Consider the following 24,960-nt stretch of genomic DNA (forward strand, 5'->3'; position numbering starts at 1 on the left):
CGCAAGGTATAAGCTGATGATATAATGAAAAGTGAGAATTCCTAAGAGCTCTGTCTTACCTGAACTGGCTCGACCAGCCTTCTTCAATCAACCCTTGTCCACCACAATCTCTACACAAAATGACCGACAGAAAACTCAGAAAATTTAAATTCTCATTTTATGCTTGAATAAATTTTAATTTCATTGACCCTTGCCTTTAAATCTTTAACAATAAAACTTTCTTTTAAACTAATGTAATAAAAAGTCAGTAGGATACATTTAAAATTTATTGAGATATTTATGACATTTTAATAGCGTTTAACTGCAGAGTCCAGGTGATGAATTTTAAAACTCGAATACTCTTCAAAATATGCGTGAATGGATGTATGTATATGTGTCCCATCATATGCTTTTTTCACCTTTCCTCGTTTCCTGATCGAGGTACAATCTCCTTAAAATATCAGTCAATGTCCAGCAATGGATGTTCCAGATTTCCTCACAAAGAGTAATGAATCTTTTATTCAACAGAGCATTTGATTAGTTAAATATCATATGCATAACAATTTCGTCAGATCATGGGTGGCAAGTGGAGTCATCTGCAGCCAAAACACAGTACAAACAACCAGATCTGCATTTCATTAGGTTGTGAACAAATGTGCTAACTTTGGTTCCGAGAATACAAGCTGAACCTTTGCAAAAACTCTCGAAAAAGGTCTATCCGTATCTTAACAAGCTCATTCATTTGATAAAATATTTAGCTTTAACTAACAAACAATTTCTCACAATTTTGTATGAATGGCTTTTGTAGCCTTATAATTAAAGGATAAGGAGGGAAAGCTTTTACAAAAAGAAAAGAGAAAATATATGTATTTAAAAGGCAGAAATTAATGTGAATTATCTCATAAATTGAACTTATATCCGTACAATGACATAAAAAAATTAAACCATCCCAAGTAATGTATCTATATAAATTATGTTTAATAGTATTTACCCGATTATTGACCTCATTGCCTCTACTGGGGGTCGTTTTATCCTATGGTTATTTATAATTCATATGCATATTTTCCGGTATATAAAGATACGTCAATATATATCAATGGTAAATATTTTATGAAGTGGGGTTTAATAGGTACTAAATCTTAATAGAGAAGAACATTGTCATAATTAGCCAAAATGCTGCTGAGTTGTCCGTTACTCATTTTGTGCTTGCCTTTCAATGGTACTGTCAAATTGCCATTTTCAATTGATTTAAACTTACGTCCATAAGCGTACGGGGGGTATCTCAGCCCCTCTTCGATTGACAATAAATATGGTATTGATTCGGCAGTGGTCTGAAGGCGTTTGCAACAACAGGCCAGTTCGCTTTCAGTTCAAAAACATGTTTCTATGGTTTTGTCCAATAACGAGTCCAATTCTGGTTAACATTATTAGTAACATTTCAATGGGGTTCATTACCCTCCGCTTTCTCATTACATCTCGATTCCATATTGATAATAGTACATATGTCTATATACCTTGTTACAATAATAAGAAATTATTCACTGCTAATAAGACTGGTCAATTCCTTGTTTGAACCTAATTGTCGCTAAAGAAACATCTCGATCAATCCAGGACGTGATTTCTTGTCAAAAGACAACATGGTAAATAGGCAAATCCACTTTGATATTAAATCGAAAGTAAAATAATTATGTATTTGGAAAGAGAACATGAATAGTCCACATCTTAAGCACAGATAGAACTAATTTGGGAAATAAATAGATGAATAATAATATATATATATTTTCAGCGTCTTTGTTGGTTGGTGTTAAACACGTTGATATTCGGTGATCAGTTAAGAATAATTGCAGATGTTCCAGTAAAACAAAATGACTTAAGGATTGAGTTTTTTTTTTAAAATATTAACGATTGATTACGATCAATTTCATGTATCTAAATGCAAAGAACAGTTTAGAACAAATTTGATTATGTACATGGTCTAGTGAAGATAGGTACATAACACCCAGATCGTGTAATATTGGTGAACTTGTGTTTTGAAAAAAGGTTTTGTGGACATCGTTTTTTTAACATTTCGGTCTGAAATAAGAGATGGCAAACAAATAATATAGAACAATAAGATATAGATCAAAGAGAATTATTAAATATATTTATTGAGGATATAAAACAAAGTCTATCCGGTTTCTTGTGTTTAATTTTTAAGATCTTTTTTGTCAGTCTTTGTTTGTGAAAGTTTTTGTTCTATAAGATGTATTCTTCCTATTTATTTAATGTCTACCCATGAACAAACTATTTTTAAACTTTGAGTGGTCCCAGGAAACAATTATTATATAAAGATTTGATCCGACTGCCAGAATTGATTGTTCGGGGGTGGGGGAGAGGAATAGTTCCGGAGGGGCAATGATGTAGGTGTTTACTTGCGCAAATGGAATTGGTCGGTTGTCATAATTTTTTTTGAAAGAGGGTGGTGGGAGGGTGGGGGGAGGGGGATAATTGCCCTTGTAACTACGGTCCTCTCGATTGCGTACAATCTTGTTCAGTAAATTGTTCGAGATACAGAGGCTTCATGTCAAAATAGATAGGACCAAAATGCAGATCAAACCAAAATGCAGATCAAACATAATTATTATGTGGTATATTGTCTGGTTGAAGTATTTGCACACCTTAACTGTACTGTGCAGTTTGTGTCGTCATCATGTCGTGTTGAAACGTTATGTTAAGTGTGCTTATTCCATAATATCGTCTTGCATTTGTGATACGTAATCCTCGCTAATTGTCTGATACTTAAATAAGGTATCAACCCTTGCGAGATGTTTTAGAGAGCCGAGAATTTATAGTCCTCATCTTGATTTCTAAATGCATAGCTGAAAACCACTTCTAGGTCATGTGTTTTAAGTAAAAAAAAAACGCGCCCTACCACCATTTTTTTTATTTCGTATGCACTTTCTTTCGTTTCAAGTTGAGATTGCCTGAAAAAATTTCAATAATTTTTATTATATTGAAAGAAATATTTGGAAAAGACCTTTGATATTGTTTCTAGAAACACCAACTTTTCATTTAAAACGTGTTGTTTCTAAACCATATTACCCATAGTCTTCAGTTAACGTATGTTGTTATTTTTTTTGTTGTACTTTTCCGGGTATTACGTTGTTACTAAGTTATTCATTGTACAGAAGAAAACAGCTTTTACGATTAAATTTATCATGTATTCATTTGAAACAATGAAAATAATGCATTCATATACTATTGTTTTGCGGCACGTTCTAATAGAAAATTTATGTTTCCCTTTTCGTTAGAAAATGTAAGAAAAAGTCACATTTGACGTTGAAGTCGTACGTTATTATGGAACGTTGCTGTCATTTTATTTGAATAACATTTATGTGTTAATATTGCATCAATATTTCCATATAGCATTCTCTAGTTTGTATTCTATCATCATTAATTAGTCTTTACATTTCGAAGAACGTTGGTACAGGGATTTGGAAAACCAGAAAATGGGACACTAGTAATAAGGATTTATCTGAAATAATTTAGTCTTAAAAATACATCATCAGTGTCTAAGCCAGGGAACGTTTTCTGATATTGGCATCAGAAAGTGAAAGGTGCCTACAATATCACCGAAAAGACGTTCGATGTGTTAAGTAATCGGAACGCTTGGATGACATGAAATCAACAACAACTATGGCGAGTAACTAATGTTTGAAATACCTGAACTAGATATCGTGTGATAGAAATATGCAAAACGATCTGGTAAAGTGTTTTTAACAGCTAAGAGATCGTTTAGAAAGAACTAGTCGACATTTGTATATTGGAACATGTGAAATGTAGATTGATTGAAATAAACGAGTAAGCAGAAAACTATTTATTTAATTGAAATTTTACCTAGATTACAAATGAACAAAAGATAGCATCACGGAATAATGTATTGTTACTTCGATTTTTCTCATTTTATGTCAGACTATGTTACGAAAATAATAGTTACTGTTGACGTTGGAATATATATTTTGAACTAAAAGTGATAAAGGAATCAATAAAATATAACTTAATTGTTGAAATGACCTCATTTTGAACTATTTAAGTGTGATTGATGGATAATTGTATGCGTAAATGTTACTTAAAATAGTTTTAAAAATTAAACTGTACAAGATTTAAATATAGTGCAAAATACAAGTAAAATTCACATTTTGTCCAAAGGTTTGCACCATTAGATCTTTACCTTTAACAAATTGTTTGTAACTCGTTCAAGGTGACAGTTTTCAACTACATATTCGTGTTTCTGAAATCAGTTTTGTGTCCTGAAATATTGTTCGTATTGCCATCACAAATTAATTTCAACTGGACAAACATAATGGGACTGGGAATTGATATCCAATTTGTTTTGATCTATAAGTTGTGTATCATAATATTATGTACCAATCCTGAATTGGAATCAATAAGGCTGTCGGTATATTAAGGCGAAAAATTTCTAATTTGAATCAATTGCAATGGAAATTTATGTGATAACAACCGCGATGACCAACTCTACATCTACGACTACGGAAATACCAAACGACATCGAACGGTTTCACGATTTGGTGACAACAAGTTCGTACGTCATAGCACCCATTGGTATCATCTTTAATATTCTGGCTCTAATAGTGTGGGTCATCATTCGGAAACAGACCACAATATATCCTCTCTTGGTGATACTCTCCTTCTGTGATTGTATTTCTCTTGTGTGTTCTCTTTATGCTAAAAATTACCAACAGACGTTTGAAATGTTCTATTCTCTACCTCAAAAATATACTGTACAGTTTATAGAATTTCCAGATTCTTACTTCCACTATCAAGGAATAGATGCCAAGTTTGTGGTGAGATTTATACGTTTAACTATGGAGTATATGTCGTTTTTAACCACCTTGGCCATTGGAATTACCCGCTTTGTTGCCATTTCCAGACCTCTGAAAGCAAAAACGTTTATTTCCGTAAATTTGTGTGTTTGGTTGGGATTAGTTTCGCTTATAATAAGTGTAATCTGTAAATTAGCCATCACATTTAGTGGTGCTGTGTTTTTCCCCTCAGTAGAGAAGTGGACGATAGCTGTGAGATGCATCATAGTATTTTTCTATGGTCTGCCATGGTTTGTGATGTTGGTGGTGAATGCGGGGATGTTGATACATTTATGTCGGATGAGACGAGCTGCCAGGAGTTTAAATTCTAATCAAGATGACACTGGCAATAAAATGACTGTAACCGTGTCATTGATGACCTTATGTTCCTTATTAGTGTTTCCAGTTCGGGCAATTTCATTGGCCTATGTTGTTTCAGTACCAGTTTCCGGAAACATCGTTATGCAACCCGGAAGTCAGTATACCGCAGCAAAACTTATTATTGATAATATTACGGGGCCAACGGAAGTTGCTTCACGGATAAATAGTTCCGTCAATTTATTATTTTATTGTACATTAGGAACTAGATTTAAGAACGTTTTGTTTGGACTTGGTCGGCGAACAGAAGATTCAAAGCCGAAGTCAAAACCAGAAAGACTATCGCAACATGTATCTACAATCATTTAATCACGAATCAACATGTTCTCATAATGAGTCTCAATTTCTGCTAAGAGTTTCATTAACATGCATGCTCAACATCTTTTTCTGAGGAAATGAATCTTCAAGACCAGACATATTATTGGTCTGAACAATTGAATCATCCAATTTAATGATCAGCAATTTTATCACTTCAAATATGTGCCAACGTGGAGTGCCCATGATCCGTATTTTCAGATTGTCGAAACAATTACATTGTCATTCTTTGTTTGAGGTATCCTCATCCTCATTTCAATATTAAGCCAATGGCCGGTGGCTCATACCACCAAAACTATCCACCAAGCACTAGCCCGAAGGACCGTTGGCTCCAATCTTGTTGAATACGGGTTTTCATGCAATTGGCATTCATTTTCTTGTAACATTGTATATTTTTGATTAATAAACATTGAAAACGATTCAGTATACTTGTTCTATTCTAATAAGACAATCAAATGTCAACGAAATTAAAAATAATCGCCTGTGCTACCTTATTTTTATTGGAATATTGGTTAAATATTTTGAATTATTCTGAAATTTCGCCAAATTGTACTGGAAACACTATACTGAGTCAAAGCCCTTACTTTCAGAAGTTGTCTGTCCTCAGCAAATCGTTTTAACTTTAATGCATTTTACTTTAAACGGTGACAACTCGAAATGGAACCCTCAAAAAGTTCTTTGAGTGCATTATTCTTTCTGACAGGTTTATTTTACGAAGGATTTGTAGGCTTCCCAAGCATCACTCATTGCATAAAAATGTGGCCCCAATCCTTTCAGCTTAGAAGGTAACACAACAGATGATGTTTCTGAGATCTAGAAGATAGTCCAAAGTGATATTGTACGATTTGGTAGCCTTGACACAGGTTAAGTAATTTAAGTTCCGTTTAAGTATACTGAGTAAAACAAGTGCCAATTTAACAGCAGATTTTAATAACGATGTAATAAATTACATAAAATTAATTAAAATCTTCATAAAATTGAATAAAGACAAAGAAAAAAAAATAAATAAATCAACATTTAAAGCATTTGATAAATTCAATAGATGTAACATCATACCAGTAAGCACTTTAATCTAGCACACAACATAGTGAAAATCATAATGCCCTGAAACAAGTCATAATGCCCAGAAGAAAGGATGAATAAATGCCCTTATTGATAATGCTCACTAACCTTCTTGGTTGGCAGTATAAACAATGATATTTTACATTATTTGATTTTAAAAACACAATAAATTCTCATTCATTATTCAAGAAAGAAATAATACAAAGATCTGACAAGAACAAAATACATTGCTGGATAATTAAGTCAGATTTAGCCATCAAAAATTATTTAATGTTAAAACAAATTCAGATAACAAAGGGAGACAAATTCAGATGTGTGGAGAATTTAATTTGGCAGTTCTTCAAAGGAGGTAATTACTTAATCAAGAGATCTTTATTTAAATGACTAAACGAATGATGTACCACGGAAACAACAAAAAAATAATAATAATGTAAGAGGTATGGGCATTAATAAAAAGGATGATCAAAAAATAACCATGAAATTATTGACTTTTTGGAAGAATGTAATTCGTCGCCTTTTTCACAAAATATAGGCACATGATAAAATATACCATACATTTCAATGTTTTCATCATGCCTTCAATTAATACATATATACCATCACAAAATACACTTGGCTTTGTTACAAATCAGGAAATGTCAAATAACATGGCTTCCTTATACCATACACAGGGAACAATTTTAGTATTTCTAGTGTCTTTCTATCCTCTCACTCTGAATACAATTACTGGCTAGAAACTTTACCTCTTCTCATCTCTTCATAAAATTACCAGGAACAAATTCTGGTGCCTCTGGGTTTAAGCAGCTGTTCTTTACAACCTGCAAGCATAATTCAAACACCTTCAGTTGCAGTAGGTCTCATACAAGTGGTATGCTGACATTTTGCTTAAATACATGCATAAGTGACATTAGTGTTATTTACCTTAGCGCAGTCAAAATCTGATCCAATTTTTCAGGAATGAGAATACAAATAGAAGCTATCCATTACACTATAAGAAACTTTGTAAGCCATAATTAATGCACTCAGACAAGTTAACATGAAAATAATTTCACCAACCCTTTAAAAGTTAAATTCCATACAAGATCCTTAGAAAAATATGAATAGCCTACAAACCTCAGCTTTAACTTTGTTTTCACCCAAATTGAACATTTTCATACTATCTTCTATATTGGCCATATTATTATCGTAGACATATTGCTGATGATGTTGTTGTGATGGCTGTGATTGTTGTTGTTGTTGACGCTGGTAGTTATTATTGTTGGTGTTAAATTGCTGTTGCTGGCGAGGTTGACGAGTTCTGCCATTAGTTCGAGTCTTCTCCTCTGCCATCATTTCATCGAAACAAGCTTCAATGAAGGCTTCCTCCCATAACTCTTCTTCAACCTGATGAAAAGTAAAACTTTAGCATATATTCAGATTTGACATAAAGGCCTACTAAATACAAGAAAGGTTGCTAAAGCAATACATGGGCCTTACAATGGACTTACAACAGGATAAATCATAAAATGTTACTGGTTATGATTCTAAAAATCTTTTAAGTTCAGTACAAAAAGTCTGTCATTAGAAATATGTGTAAGGATAATTGTTTTAGCAATCCTGACTATAACTTCATAGAGATTTAGCATCATTAAAGATTTGATGAGACACCAACCTGTCGGTCAAATTCCTCCAATTCCTCCCCCATCCACATATACTCCGAAAAATCCACCTCAGCATTGCTTGTACCAGAAAAATCTCTGTCACACTCTTCTATAATAGGTTGAGGATTACACACATTCATCTTCATTCTATTTATATCTTATTCTACAAAATAAATTCCATATTCCCATCAATTTAGTTTTTAACAAAAGTACTTCTCAGAGCAGGAATGGTCTTTGTAAGTTTATACAGAGTATAAATGCCTAAATGGCAATAATCTTGAAACATTCAATAATCAATCATAAAAAAGGTGACAAATTTAATAAACAATACATCCCATGAGGATAAAATATCCCGATAACATTTTATTAATCAAAACAGGAGACAATCAATAGAGATCAGTGTGATTGAAAGCAACAATTTACTATTCAATTAACAGCACTGGCACAGGGTTAATGATAGATTAAGAGCCCTACTGAACAGGTTTTACTCTTCATCCGTTAAAAAAAATGCAGATATAACAATATAGATGACTTTAATTTTTAAATTACATGAAGCCATATTGAACTCTCAGTTAAATCAACTATGTACATTACAATCACAATGTTTATAGAATTTGACTTTATCCATTTGATTAACTGTTGTACGAATCAACATATCCAACTATAATATATATTCTATATCTAAGTTGTCTTAAAGGTGATGAAAATCCCAACCAATTCATATGAAAGGCAATTTTCAGTCTGAAATGTGGTGTCCTTTACAAATCATTTTTTTGGAGGGAAGTGTGATTATTACTAGTAGTTCTATATAAAATCTCAAAATACGATATATTTCTATGAAGCAAATTACATTTTAAAACAAATGACCTGCAATTGAACACTTTATTTGGGATATGTGTGATATGAGACAAAAAAAAATAAAGATTCGATTTTATTTCTGACTCTAGGCCTAGTCTGAGGTCGAGGAGAAGTGAGATCACTGGTCAAAATATACATGGCTGCCGATAAGGTATCTGATCAGAGTCCAATTCTATTCTACATAAAGTTTGAGACGCCGAGACAAAAAGAGCATCTAATTCAAAAATCGCGATGGCCATGCCTTATTCTTTCACAAACAGCTGTAAACAAGTTGTGAAATTGGCCATGACCTCCATTGATTGATGGCGACGTAAACAAAGACAAAACGGTCACAAACATCGACATTTTTAGCTACAAAATAGACATATTCTTTCCTAAGAAAGGTTTAAAATGCCAGAAAAATAATATCTAAATACATTATCAACGACAAAAACAAAATATGAAGAACAGTCATAGCCAAAAAAGGCTTCAACAGAAAAAATATATGTGGGCACCTTTCAGTAGATAAAATTTCTTCTTTCTGGCTGGAGAGACTAGTAACTACTTCAACATCAACCTACGCCTTGTTGGCCAAAAATATAGTCCTTAATTCCTCGAAACAGGTATTGCTAAAAAAGGTTTTAAACATGTAAATTTTTTTAAAAAACATAGCCTTCTACAAAAGCGAAAAATAAAAGAGACAAATTGAAACATTTGAAAGAGGAAAAAAAGCACATTGTCGATAAGCGTATGGATATGAGATTTTTTACGTCTTGATTATCCAGTTGGCCGAAAATAGTGGACATTAACGCCACTAAATTTAACTCATAAACGTTATCCAGTCACTTTCAGAAAATTATTAATCAACGGGAAATAACTCCTCATAAAATTACGACTACAGACCGAATTGAACCTTGTAATTTTTCTCCGTCTTCAAATAAGATAAACGCTACAATATCAGAAGTTCATAAATTATCATCATAATATGTGAGATGTTGGGGAAATAAACCTCGCGTTAGTGTTGGATTATTACCACTTTGATCGGGGATAATTTAGCATAACATATGTAGGGGAATCTCTCCAAACACTTCTTAGGAGGCAAGTTTCGATGGCAACAAGAATGCTGTCCGATGCCTCAGATGCAGAGATGAATCCTAATCTTGGTGGGGGATCACTTCAAGTTATCCTCGAGAGGAGGGCGTCGTATGCCATCAACGAGAATGCTGGCCTGAAAGGCCTCAGATGTCAAACCCTCCTCAAGAGACTCCCGGATAAGGAGTAAAATTTTCTCATCCTCAAGATTTCATTTGCCCTAGTAATATTATAGCAGCCTTGGTCGAAAATAATAATTCAAATTATGAGATTCTAGATGGTAAATATTATTCACTTCAGAACGATTTATATCATTGAAATTTACCTGTGTTTAAAAATGTTCAAGAGTTACCTCACTTAAACTTAATCCACAATTGAGTAAAGCAGAATTATATTTTTAACATATAATAATGTTCATATGTTAAATAATGGGAAAACTAACTTCGTATAAGTATATACGTGACAACTATCGCCGTTTTCACGATCTGTTTAGAACTTCAATGGTAGGATAGCCCCAAAACACTATAAATGATTGAGGTCAATGCTGAGTTACTTCCCTTGAACTTGAACAATTATTGTTCAAATTTACCAATGTCATTCTTCTGCTTAAAACCACTTGCTCCGACCCATTTATCGATCAGCTTCACACCGCTTTGCCTGCAAGACAATTTTTCCAGACTATTGTGTTATTACTGGTATATTCCGGTGGATAATAAACAAAACATATCTTGAAAAGCTCGGTACTAGTCCAGCAGCAAGAACTATATTTCAATATGCAATTGAGTTGACATGTACTCAAGTTTTCTGAAGCAGTTTTATTTTTTGTGATTGAATTGTTATTGCTTCATTCACTGTAGTTAAAGTACATGGTGATACCGTCTTGTAGTAGCCTCCCTTTTATTGAAACGTCTATTTTGATATTGAGTGTGAACTCGTGAACTATGTTTCATTCAACACTCGACAAACAAGATTCTATACTTAAATTTATGACGTCCTCGGAAAGCTCATCACCAGAAATCCATAACTAGCACATATATATTTATGATTTTAGGACAATCGACTCGGGATTGTGACAGAAATAGCTCCAACATCAGTGAAAACAATTAAGACTGTCCAGATGGTTTGCTTTCAGGGTCATGATGTTTAAGTATGGCTCCAGAAGTTATAAAAGAAGGTTTGAGGTGTTTTTTCTTTCATAGACTGATCTAAATAGACTTTAATAGATGAAATATTTCAAATTTAGTTTAAAATAAGTCATGTTTAATATAACCCAAAACTCATAACTTCACAGAATGTTGTCTGAGAAACTTGATTCATAACCTTAATTGGTGAAGAAATTTCGATATTATTTTCAAATGTACTTCACGGATTTTGAAAGGATTAAAATAGGAAACGGAGACTATATTATTTAGATGTGATCTTAGTAAATTCTAAACGAATAACTGGCGTGAAGCTTTAACCATACTCAAACATTTTACTCGCACGATTTGCAATTTAACACATTAAGATTTTTTTAACATCGCTGTGGAAATCATGCCTTAGTTTATGCTATGATCATTTGACGAGTGTCGAAATCAATTACAGATATGGGAATACGATAATCGCATTTAAGTCGTAAACTTGGTTCTATTATGATATATCTTCCAGAATATAATGCTGTAGTCATTCTTCAACAACAATATTATGCTGCATTCTATGTCATTCTTCAACAATAATTATATTATGCTGCATTCTATGTCATTCTTCAACAATTACATTATGCTGCATTCCAGATCACTCTTCAACAATTATATTATGCTACATTCTAGATCAGTCTTCAACAATTACATTATGCTACATTCCAGATCACTCTTCAACCATTATATTATGCTACATTCTAGATCAGTCTTCAACAATTACATTATGATGGATTCCAGATCACTCTTCAACAATTATATTATGCTACATTCTAGATCACTCTTCAACAATTACATTATGCTACATTCTAGATCAGTCTTCAACAATTATATTATGCTACATTCTAGATCAGTCTTCAACAATTACATTATGCTACATTCTAGATCACTCTTCAACAATTATATTATGCTACATTCTAGATCAGTCTTCAACAATTACATTATGCTACATTCTAGATCACTCTTCAACAATTATATTATGCTACATTCTAGATCAGTCTTCAACAATTACATTATGCTACATTCTAGATCACTCTTCAACAATTATATTATGCTACATTCTAGATCAGTCTTCAACAATTATATTATGATGGATTCTAGACCATTCTTTAACAATTATATTATGATAGATTCCAGATCATTCTTCAACAATAATATTATGCTGCATTCTAGGTCATTCTTCAACAATAATTTTATGCTGCATTCTAGATCATTCTTCAACAATAATATTATGCTGCATTCTAGGTCATTCTTCAACAATAATATTATGCTGCATTCTAGGTCATTCTTCAACAATAATATTATGCTGCATTCTAGGTCATTCTTCAACAATAATTTTATGCTGCATTCTAGATCATTCTTCAACAATAATATTATGCTGCATTCTAGGTCATTCTTCAACAATAATATTATGCTGCATTCTAGGTCATTCTTCAACAATAATATTATGCTGCATTCTAGGTCATTCTTCAACAATAATATTATGCTGCATTCTAGGTCATTCTTCAACAATAATTTTATGCTGCATTCTAGGTCATTCTTCAACAATAATATTATGCTGCATTCTAGGTCATTCTTCAACAATAATTTTATGCTGCATTCTAGATCATTCTTCAACAATAATTTTATGCTGCATTCTAGGTCATTCTTCAACAATAATATTATGCTGCATTCTAGGTCATTCTTCAACAATAATTTTATGCTGCATTCTAGATCATTCTTCAGCAACAATATTATGATGCATATTTGATTATTCCTCATTAAAATTTATGCTGTATTCTAGGCCATTCTTCAAGAATATTAATATGCAGCATTCTTGGCCATTCTTCATAAATATTGTTATTCTGCGTTCTAGGTCACTCTTCAAAAATATTATACTGCATCCCCGGTCATTTTCAATAAGATTATTATGTTGCATCCCCTGTCATTCTTCACAATTATTATTATGCTATATTCTTTCAGAATATTATTATGCTGCATTCTAGTTCATTCTTCAAGAACATTATGCTGCATTCTAGGTAATTATTCACAAAATTATTGTGCCAGATAATTTTGTTGTTGTGAAAAATCACACATTAATGGCATTGTTCTTTTTTGAATGAAAGTTAATGAATAATTAAGAAAGACATTTCAAGGAAACAAAACGCACTTTGAATCTTCACATTAATTTATTTTCGATTGTCATGTCTACATTTTCTTAAGAAATAAGAATTAATACAGACATTTCCTTTTACCTTGCTCTATATTTAACACAATGTGACGTATTATTAAATGCAATTAAGTTTTACGTCCTACTTTTTGGGGCCACAATTAACTGACGCCTTGTGTGCTATAGATTGTTCGCTTTGAAGTTCCCATAGAGAAATAATTTGCAGGTTGAAAATCTGAATGCAGGCTTTGGACGAGATTCTGATGAACGGAGGTGTCCTCTTTGTACGGATTTTTATTATTGTCTCTACGTACGCAGGAATCAAACCCGAAGTGAATAAGCGTCTAATTCGCTCTGTAAATAATGTGATACTAAAAATCAACCGAAAGAAAACCGGAAAATCTCTTATAGTGATAAAATAATGTGACTGAAATTATTAAATACACAGCGTATGTAAATTAAAAGAGACAATGTCTGCTTCTGTATTAAAATGATGACATATTCATAACTTGTCCCCCTGATTCTTACAGAGTGAACTACAAATTGCCCCCTGATGCAAATCAATAGATATCAAACTATGTTGTTAGTTCAACAGATCTTATTTCAAGCTTGATTGAGCAAATAAATGATATATGAGTAATTAACTAGTCAGCAGAATATATTGACATCAAATTTCTATAACAATATCAAAATGACCTATTAATGCTAAGTTTGCATGAACCGAAAACAAACCACTTTCCTTGTCTAGCTATTACGATTATCTTATATAATCCCTACTCTTCAGATCTACCTGTGGGAAGGATTGGATTATTCAGACGATGCATTCCCCCTGTGAAATTAAATGAAATGGTGTTTTTCGTAATGTTTTTATTTATTTCACTTAATTTTACCCCTGATATTTCTTTGATCTTGTAAGAACCCCGACAACCTTATTTTTTTAGGTTATCTCATTAGCATGTTATAACCAGTGCGTATATTTATCGTCATGGAGGCCACCGACAATACATGTGTTGTCTTTAGTCCAATCTGTGAGCTGTGACTCGGTGAATTAAGCAATTGCTTGTAAATTCCGGTCTTGAGGATTAATTTAGTATATCTGCCCTTTGTTGTGATCCACGATTTACCCACACAGAACCCTTGCAGTACATCACATAATGAAACTCTGTTTTTTTTTTTTTTGTCGCGGACTGCTAATACAACAAAATATTTAATTGATTATCACGTGTGTAATATTCGTGACGAGTATTCGTGACGACCAAAAGCATAAAAGAATCTTGCAGGGATTGAACAGAGCTAACGGCTTTAATCTGGATTATGTAAAATTCTGTCAGTCAAGCTCACAGCTAGAACTTGTTTTTAAAATATTGTTCAGTTCCTTCGAAAATTGGGAAATATAAACGGTTGTCTTGAGAATAGTTTTCTCGTTAAATGTAGAGTTCTTTGTATTTTGTATTATATATGCACATGTATTTGTAATGCACTTAGCTTGTCAGGCGAAATAAAGATTTAGTGTTGTACACAGTACACTCAAGGAAGCACCACTCAGACCATCAGATTAACGAAGAAGCTTCTTAATATCTACGTCAGCACATTGACAGACAGACCAACTGACATCATTAAAACATATATTGCAGTTGTCTACCAGCGGGTCATCTACAGAAAGACGATAATTCTATCCTGTTACATTTGATCGATTTTCAGTTTAATCCAAATTCTGATAAAATAAATCAATTTCGACAGAATATTTTACTTTACCAACAATCGTTTCTTTTCCCCGCACTCTATCAATTATGATATGACATATTTTCAATAACCCGATAAAAGGAACGAACTGGATTGGATTAAAGTCTAAATGCACAAGAACCAAGACTTTCAAATTCCAGTTGAAAACAGAAACGTGGCTATTCAAGGTTTTCAAGAAGGAAAACTTTTAAAACGAAAAGATGAACATGCATTTAAAAAAAAATACAACAATAATGGAATAAAATGAAGATATAAATGTGGTTTTCTTTTAATTCCCACAGAGGGACGACGTGTTCTGTCTAAATCAGTCCGCTATTCACAAACATAGAACCGTGTCTATATTTTCAAGGTTTTTCAAGAAGGGAACTCTTTAAAAGGATAAGATGTATTTACAAGAAAATTAAAATATAAATGTAGTTTTCCTTTAATTCTCGCAGAGGGAAGACATAAAATGTGTTCTGTCTATATCAAACCGCTATTCATGATTGTCAAGTTTGAATTTTCCAATCAGCGAAGGTTATATGCATGCAGTATTGGTGACTAGTAAGTCTCAAAGAACTTCCTTGATTGAACTTCCTAGTTAAAAAAGCAAGCCTTAATTATTAGTTGAAGGACACGAAACAAACATGTATTGAATTAGAATGTTAAATCACGGTACTGCTGATCTCAATCTAATACTTGTCTCTACCTTATATAAATAGCTTCAAGGAAGCAACACTATATAATATGTCATTTTTAATATACCATACTAAATTCCATGATGTATAAAATAATTCTTGTCTTATTAAATTTTCTTCATGCTGCTCGTTGGGGATACATTATAAATCAGAACCGAAGGCCCAGAGTTTGATCGTCATTCCATTTTACTGTTTTAATTACCTTAATTAACTTATATCGCATGTAGGTCGCATTAGATTCGCATTGAAAATAATATAATGAAAGTAGTGGGTAAAAAAATCATTACACACGACTAAGAGTAAGAATATCTGGATTACTTGTGATAATCTGAAACGAGCTCTCTCGGATTAGCCTTGGCATTTCCACAAATCTCTCAAAACCGTCTGGTCAATGCTCTATTTTTCTTTGTTTTCGGGTTGTTAAAAAGATAATATTTGTCGTCTCCTATGCCTCTCCTAAGGTGAAACTAACCATAATGAGGATTACAAGCCAAGTGGTGTGAAATAAGGGAAATACTGCTTGGTCAGTTACTTGCATTCGCCCACTGCTTTTATTTTGATTTCAGTATTTACACTAGAATCTTTGAAATGCAAACTGTTACACATGGTTTAGTTATCAGCTTATGCATTTGGATAACCAAATTACCTTTAAAGGAAAGGGATTGTGAAGATCTAACTTCTAGACATCTGACCGAAAAAAAGAATGATGCAAATAGAATCAATTACTGTCCCCGGTACACATTAAACGTTTAGAATTACTATCTTGATAAACTGTAATAACAATGCTGGTAGAAGTTACTCTAAGTATAAACTTCAGAAATTTCAGTTGCGAGAATATGTAGTTGGGGGCACACGAATGGATTTGGTCGGAGATTTTTGTCGCTGACTAGTCTTGTCAAGAGTTTCACTGAACGGCTGTGGTCACACGAGGAGACAAAAATCTCAAGTGGGTCTTTTTATACTATGTCGGTAATCACGTGCAGATCATGCAATTGAATAAAAAACTATCTGATTGGATGATGATTCCTTGTTTGGCAGACGTTAAAATAATCGGCGACAAATATGAAACTGGATTAATATTATAAGTCATGTCGGCAATGCGATAAGCTCGCCATGAAAGCTATTCGTGTACCCGCGGCAGAAAGACGTGTTTATTTGAAGGAAAATTGAAAATTGTGTGCCTCTGCTCGGCCTCATCTTATGTTTCCTGGAAACGGTGAAAATGATGACGACAAATAAGAAATGAAACTTTTCTGCACCATGTGGGCTAATGAAGACGGGCAACGCCATCCATGTAGGGTGCAATGAGGGAAATTTTGCCAGGACAGCGGCATTAGCGTGCTCTTTTTTGATTTTCATCTGTCGAGGGATCTTTAACGTGTACAGCCGGTAGCGAACGGGGCCTCGGTTTATTGTCCATCCGATCGACTAGACGCTTTTTCCATGTCCCTCGTACCTGCATCACGGACGGGGAAACCGGGTTGAAAAATCCGAAGGTATTATCTCTACCTATGCCGGAATTGAACCCTGGACCTTCAGGTTAGCGAGCAAGCGTCTAACTCACTGAGCCACCGCAGCTCCCAACAAATAAAAAGATAAATTGTTAAAACGTAGTGTGCAATAAAACTCAGGAGTAGTATATCATAATACTGTTTTCCGCTATTTACCGAATATGATGGCCACAGAACTTCGTTTTGATTAATATGTCTAGAATAAGGTTGAAATGGGAAAACACTAATGTTTATTGTTCTCCCAAGCGAGTTCTAGGATATATTTGATCATAGATCAACAACCGACTGCAGATATCATACTGGGTAATCAACTCTAAACGACAAATATGTCAAGCTATCTTCAACAGAGATCTTGTGGTTAAAAATTGTTTTAAAATCGGTTTATGGCTCAGACTAAGGATTTAACTAATAAATCGTTAAATGTCATAGTTTCCGTGACGTTAGTCCCGGCTTAGACTGTAATTGTCACACAATTGGCAGACTGTCCGTCTATTTGTGACAGGGTTGTATTTGCAAGAAAATTCTGACAAGTTAAATAGCAGATCGGAACGCAAAACGATGTGAATATGACAATAAAATTGTAAAATACTTCATTTAGATAATTCAGATCAGACAAATGGAGACAGGAGTTCAGTACTCGCTCGACCTTTATGCCAAACTCTGATTGCAACTGTTCGCAATTCGAGCATAAATTCTTCCACTATCCACGACTAATGGCAGGCCCATAGTCTGACTTTAATGTTCGGAGGGGGAATTGGACCGTTGTCAGATTTTTTTCAGCGAAAGAGGCAATCTAATTTCTCAGTGCCCCCTGCCTCAGTGGCTACGCACCTGACTGATGGACAGACTTACCATGCCGTTGGTGATAAAATACTCTTCATCCATTAGCTATAAGCTGCTTGTCTCTACTAATCAATTAAAAAAAAAGCCAGTATGGTGCATTACGAATGAAACTAGACTTTCTTGCATTAACTGATTAACAAATCTCAAACTTTTTTTTTGAGTATTGTTAGTTTTAAATATGGTGATATCATTTTATAACATTTATCATTTGTATACAATATTACATTACTCAATTGTATACCTGTAAAATTATTGTGCTTGCTAAAAATGTAACGTGTTATTTAAAATTAACATATCATTTACTAATATACACAGTGTATAACAATAACAAACATTAACAAAGGTACAAATATACACAATGTTTTGTGATATATACACACAGCTACAAAACCATTACATTATTATACAAGTACAGTAACAAATAAACACATGAAAATGTTTATAATGGGATCCAAGTATTTTCCTATTGCTTGTCATGGCATCTTCTTGCCTTCATGATTAATATAATGACAGTTTAAACAACGTTTTGAAAAATCTATAGAGATTTGCTTAATGTTATTGTATGTCTATAATGATAGAAGAGACATCCTTCGGAATCTGAATTAAACCAAATAAGATTTATTAAAATCTCCTTAAATCACCCGTTGATCTTGAGTAAGTCCTTCATTCGCCAAGTCGAACTAGCTATAATTTTTGGTACTTCACAGTGCCTTTTGCGTGGATTGGGGGTAGCGGTAGTTGCTAGTCTTTATTGCATTTTAGAGGGAAATCATGTATATTGGAACGGAAAATCCAAGAAAGATCTTAGACAGGAATCTCGCGAAGCTAAGTTGTAATCCTTGAAAAAAGGTTGTTTCTATATGTTGTTTATTTAAATATAGTTGCAGTGAAAACTGGTAAATCGTTTTTTATCTTTTAGATTGTTAGGTTTATGTTGGAAGAACTACGCATTTCTACCAGATTAACATTAACACCGCTTTATTCCAATCACTTCTGTTGAAAAGCAAACAACTTTGTTCCTTTTTTTACCTTATGAAACTACGGTGAACACATATTTTCACCACTGGAGTATAGACGTTTCTATAACGACACGTTTTAAACGCAAAATAGATATTTATCTTCGGGAAATATGGGATTTGGAATGGAGCCAGTTTTACATTGACAAGCATATTATTTATAAGCTTTCTGGGAAAAAAGTATACAATGTTAAATGTTATACAATACGAAAGTGGCCTATAAATCTTGTCTCTTAAAACTTTCAGAAAAAATAACATTGTCTACCAATGTTAAAGCAGCCTGAACCTTGTTTTCTACGCAATAAGGAAATGTGCCCACGGGATTGAGGATAGAGCAAGCCTTTAAAAGACGGTTAATTAACATTCTGTTCAAAGATCTCTTAAAGTCGTTTGGGTTTTTGTTTTCTGCTGGTGGCGTCATCACTTCTTGTGAAGTACCTTCAGGTTTCAGTAGAAAGAAAACAAGGAAGAGACAAAAAAGAAAAAACCCTTACTAGAACAAATTGAAAGATATGAAAATATATGGTTTGCTATCCACGAAAACTTCGCTCAGTCGGTAGCGAGTTGAATTGTTGTCTGTTAGGATATGGTGCTGTCAAGTTTGATTCTTATGATGTCACGGACTGGGCTTCCGAGATATAACCAAATGCTTTCAATCCAAATCATCTTCAATAAGGTGCCGTGGGTTCGAATCATTTATATGCAACACCACCGGAGCTTCCTTGAGCCGGTCAATCCCTATAATTTACCATTATGGCCTAAGCTAATTGATCCATTATCAATATGATGAACTTTCAGACATATTAATAAGTATGAGATATTGACTAGTTATATTATCTAATGTACCTATGTTACCAGGAAATAATTACGTAATAACCAAATGATTTTCATAATGTCGTATCACATTATTGAATGATATGTTTAATAGCGAATCTTTTTTTCTAACATTTCTCTGCATACCCGGAAGACGTATAAAATATCAAATAATTAGAATTTCTGTCTTGCAGGCTATAACACAACCTTACTTGAAACTTGTAGCTGATGAAGCTAATTTCATGTAAACGAGTCAGTTGCCTTCTACTTGAAATTTAATTGTTTTCTGACTTATTCACCTCATCTGTACCATTTCTCTTTATTTCATTAGATTAATGTGTTTTTATGTCTCACAAATCACAATTTCTTTCAGCCAATTCTCACTGCTTTTCTAAAAACCTCGTTAACTTTCACTAATAGTTTATGTAAGAGAAAATTGGTTTTCGATATTTAGTCAAATTTTTTCAGGCATATTTTATCCTTTGGTTAAAGGGCGTTTACAACTCTCAAATCTGATTTCTTTGAGCCTCTCATGATTTACTATTTGACATCAAAACAGGACAGGAAAGTTTTAAAGGGTCACAAACGCCTTTTTTACGTCTGTATGCACGTATTTGAGTTTTTATAAGTACGTCGTAACAAAACAGCATAGGAATTTTCTCGTTTTAGCTGTGCGATAGCCTTTGAAATAGATGAGGTATATTTTTCACGATGCCCTGAAAACACGCCTTATTACGTGTAGGATAATCCATGGTTTCGAGGGATTAGTTGTCATAATGCCCACGGGATCGGGAAAGCTCGCGTGCCGAAGGCCCAACTAATCCCGATAGAGTTTCAGCATAATTAAGTCAAAAAACATATTTTTTTATATTATAAGTTTATTAAAAAAAAACTTACATGTTCATTGAAAATTTATTACAACACGTTTAATCTCACCCAAGATATATTATAATAAGCCAGATATCAGTACTTACTACACCGCCATTATTATCATTATCCTTAATGGACAAAATAGGTATTGGTGCTCTTCAGTGTGAATTAAAGTTAGGGTATGATAATTACTTGCTTCCTGTTAGTTAGTGAAAGTATGGCAGAAATTGCCTTTATGTACGAATAGCCAGTTTAGTACGGAAATGATTGTTAGCAGTCTCCAAACAGAAATTAATTTAGAGGCAAGATTGTTTAAGCCCTCTTGTCTGAATAATAGCTCAGGCGAGATGGTCATTAATATGCTTTTAGCCTTGTTTTTAAGCTTCCAAATCTTCAAGCTTCTTTATCCAATCGTGTGAAAAGACACTGTTACAAATAAAAATTGTCGGATAACATTTGGTTAGTTCGGAAAACGTTTGGCAAAAGTTGTCGTAAAGAGGGTTGTTAGCTTTTTGCTCTGTATAACTCGTTTTTCAGTCTTTTAACTCCATTGTTACTAATTTCGAACTCGACTGAGATCTCATCAATATATACATGCGTAACAAGTTTCATCAAGATCGGATCAAAATGTAGTCTCTATCGTGCTTACACCAAGATTAATACCAAGTATAAACTTGACTGATGTCTCATCAATATAAACTTGCATATCAAATTTCATTCAGATTGGATAAAACCTGTATCCTCTATCGTATCTACAAGAAATGAGGACTGACGGACAGGGGCGACGGCAATATACGTCCACATTTCCATTCCAACTGTGTATGACTTCATTTTTCCAAAGGTGCCAATAATATCTTGTGGCCTTGACCATAGTTAAGTCATCAAACGCTTAGTTAAAGTGGAATTGCAAAACCCACAGACGACTGATTGAAAGTTGGGATGTTGAAATTCGATGGTACTAGCGTGCGCGATACACTTTAAAGAAAACTTCTTTACAATCCCTTTGAATTTACATGGCCAAATCAAACTTTGAATTTCTTTGTAATTATGAAAAATGAGTCTGATCTTTTTCCTTCGCATTCCAACTAATTTCTTTTGGGATATAGATAACCAGACGATGGACATCTGATCTCGCACCTGTGACGCAAACAAATTTCTAACATGAGTCTTATCTCAATGAGGTTTCGTTGTGTCACACTATCGTCAATTATCAAAGCCCGTCTGACGTTATCATCTGATCATGTTTCGTGGTAGGAACTTCCTGAGATTCACACTTGTCACTAAGGAATAATATTATGTATGGTTTCAGGAACAGAATGGTTATCATTCTGTCTTCAGAGTGGTTTTAATCACCAGACGTTATTCTCAGTCATTTCATTGTCTGTTAACTTGTCATACCAATATCTCAATCCCGTAACGTAAACAACATAAATTGCTGGTCGTCATAGTTGAAAACCTATCTATGCTATCTGTTTAACCCAATTCTTGCTGATATTTTTTTTATAATATTAGCAATGTGGAAAAGATAAAGGACGAATTTAGAGATGACATTATAAAGTTGGAAATTTGTGTCGACAATAACTGGAACACAGATTGACTGTGTACCCTGGAAGCTGCATTGGGAATATTTCACGACAATAAACTATCAAAATTAAATGGGCCAGGATAGTAGTTAATTGAAATTAATCTGAACGTTACACTGGCTGGGAAATAATAAGACCGAACTGGAAAGAACAGTTAATAAAAATCTCATCTGTAAGAAGACGTCGACACATATATGACTACTTGATGAGATTCAAGATCGAGACCGCTGGGGATTCTGGGATGTTTATTAAACGTTTAAGAAACATTCAATTAGTTTCAATTTAAGTGGGTTATGTCTGATGAATGATATATTGATAACACTGCAATAATTGTGTAGCACTTTCTACTCCTGAATTCACGAAAGCAAATATTGTTTGTCTTCTGTGAATTATTACATATTTTTCGGCTTTCTGGATACCAATATCTTGTTTGTCAAAGGATTATTTGCATTTGTGTCCATGCAGAAAATCATTTCTTTCAATTACAATGGAGCCAGTGGGTACTCAAACATTGTGTTTACAGATACAAAGGCATTATTCGAGCTTAGACAGTAAAGGGGTGTATGGAAATTAATTGGTGGTGTGATCGTTTTGAAATCTGGAAGCCATGCTCAAAATCTCAAATGCCTCTCTGACGGTAATTAATAAAACTTGCTAGGATAAAATTGTGGAAATGTAACCTCTCTCTAAATAGTGATTGTCCAGTTGTCAAACCCACATTCTGCTCATCATTTCAGAAAAGGAGAACAACATATCTAATGAGGCTTCCAATATGGAAAATACTAATACGATACTAAATAAATGGAAATCTCTTAGTTGTAAATTATATATCACCAGTAAAGTTATTAAAAGGTTAAGCTACAAACCCTGTTAAAGATCACGCTTCATGGTTCTAATTTAACGCTTTATCAAATGTGCAAGATATTTCATGAACATTATCTTTGTGAAGTTAATCTAGTATGATGACCAGATATCCATGTGATTTGACTTATGTATCCCCGCTGTTATAAACCTATACAATTAATCAATTTCTATCGATTTGTCTGTTTCTCCGTTTCTTATACAAAGTCTGATGTTGACAGACAACTGGAAGCCCTACAATTGAAAAAGCTAACCGAGATTCAGATACAAAATTGTGTTTTCGATATCGTTTTCTCTGGATATCCATAAAGTGCATGTCTTCAAGCTATTGTCTTTTTTACAGTCTGCTTTATCCGTCCAATTTGTTTTGCTTCCTGTATAATTATTCTCATATTAATATCAGTATTAAGACTTCAATAATTATACTAATTTAACACAGGTCTGATTATTTTATCCATAAATTACACCAGAATGGCATCGGAAGCAGTCCGTCAATACAGAACGACGCCTTGTCATATTTATATCCGCCAATATGACACATGTATAATGTTGAAATTTCTTAAGGTCATCGTTTCCGTCACTGAAAAGAGTACAAGGAGAGCCCAAGTCGACTTTCCATCTCATTGAACAGGGCAGCAAATTTCGACCGCAAATGAATGTACTCAACCAGATTTGAGTTTTGTAAGAGATCAAAGCAACTTTTAACAATTTGTGAAAGGTGGCAAATACGATTTACAGTCATCGGAATCCTTCTGCAGCGATAGATACTCTAAGATATCGGATGTGGCAGCAGACGTTGCTCTCAGATAAGAGTTTGGACGAGTTCAGTGCGCCACTCTGGGGACAGAGCAAACATCGATATATAATATACTGTTGAAAAAAAAAACGGTACCGCCATTCACCATCAATTTTAATTGAGAGTTTTTATCAGATAGAAAAAGTAGGCGTCAGTTGTTTGAAGTGTCTTCAGTTTCTATTTTCAGCGAAAAACATCTCAAATTATTTCTAGTGATATATTTATTATTAAATGACATCGCGTCATGTGTAGAGGAAATATGCATTACAACTGATGATTCTGAATTGGTTAACTTTGAGATCAATCGATATCGCTGATATTAATACCAACTCGTGGCTCTCTGAATGGGCTAAAATCTTTCCGGGGGGATATAGCCTGCGCCAGTATTGTCCGAAATTTATTATTTATTAGCGGGGCGCAGTTAGTTTCATTGTTTGCCATAGCTCTTCTTTTCAATATCGCAGGTTCTCCACATTATTGGTTCCGCAATTTACAGCAATCTTGGAAATCACGCATATTGAAATTCATTATGCGGTTGATATAACATATTAAACTTGGGTTCCCTTCAGACATTGCCCCAAAAAAAACCTTTGAATATTATGATTTAAGTGGAACCGAGTTTGCATAACTAACTGTAGTTTTACAGCTACCAGGAAGACACCCTAACAAAGAATGTTTCAGAGATATTTAAAATCTATTGTGAGCTTCGCGGGTGAAATATGTAAGCTCTTTCCTTAAATCGAATCCACAATTACGGC

The 24,960-nt window shown here is 33.7% G+C and overlaps 2 protein-coding genes across 2 annotated transcripts; one reads left to right on the forward strand and one right to left on the reverse strand.

Annotated features, from left to right (window-relative positions):
- Nucleotides 1-4,484: 4,484 nt before the first annotated feature.
- Nucleotides 4,485-5,528, forward strand: LOTGIDRAFT_163528 (hypothetical protein; the record flags this gene model as incomplete). The annotated part of the gene is made up of 1 exon (XM_009060035.1): nucleotides 4,485-5,528. One exon carries the CDS (start codon nucleotides 4,485-4,487, stop codon nucleotides 5,526-5,528), a length of 1,044 nt encoding a protein of 347 aa, XP_009058283.1.
- Nucleotides 5,529-6,447: 919 nt separating this feature from the next.
- On the reverse strand, nucleotides 6,448-9,616 carry LOTGIDRAFT_233511 (hypothetical protein). Its single transcript, XM_009060036.1, has 4 exons — nucleotides 9,589-9,616; nucleotides 8,248-8,399; nucleotides 7,710-7,979; nucleotides 6,448-7,414 (listed from the first exon to the last, which is right to left on the reverse strand). Exons 2-4 carry the CDS (start codon nucleotides 8,380-8,382, stop codon nucleotides 7,346-7,348), a joined length of 474 nt encoding a protein of 157 aa, XP_009058284.1. The 5' UTR covers nucleotides 8,383-8,399; nucleotides 9,589-9,616; the 3' UTR covers nucleotides 6,448-7,345.
- Between the last annotated feature and the right edge of the window lie 15,344 nt (nucleotides 9,617-24,960).

This window comes from Lottia gigantea, assembly GCF_000327385.1.
Source record: "Lottia gigantea unplaced genomic scaffold LOTGIsca_40, whole genome shotgun sequence".
Taxonomy (NCBI): Eukaryota; Metazoa; Mollusca; class Gastropoda; family Lottiidae; genus Lottia; species Lottia gigantea.

Coding starts and splice junctions, on each gene's coding strand:
- LOTGIDRAFT_233511 (XM_009060036.1), bottom strand. CDS start 8,382: ATGAAGATGAATGTGTGTAATCCTCAACCTATTATAGAAGAGTGTGAC. Junction 7,980..8,247: donor TGGAGGAATTTGACCGACAG/GTTGGTGTCTCA, acceptor ACTTTTCATCAG/GTTGAAGAAGAGTTATGGGA. Junction 7,415..7,709: donor AAAACAAAGTTAAAGCTGAG/GTTTGTAGGCTA, acceptor TTATGCTTGCAG/GTTGTAAAGAACAGCTGCTT.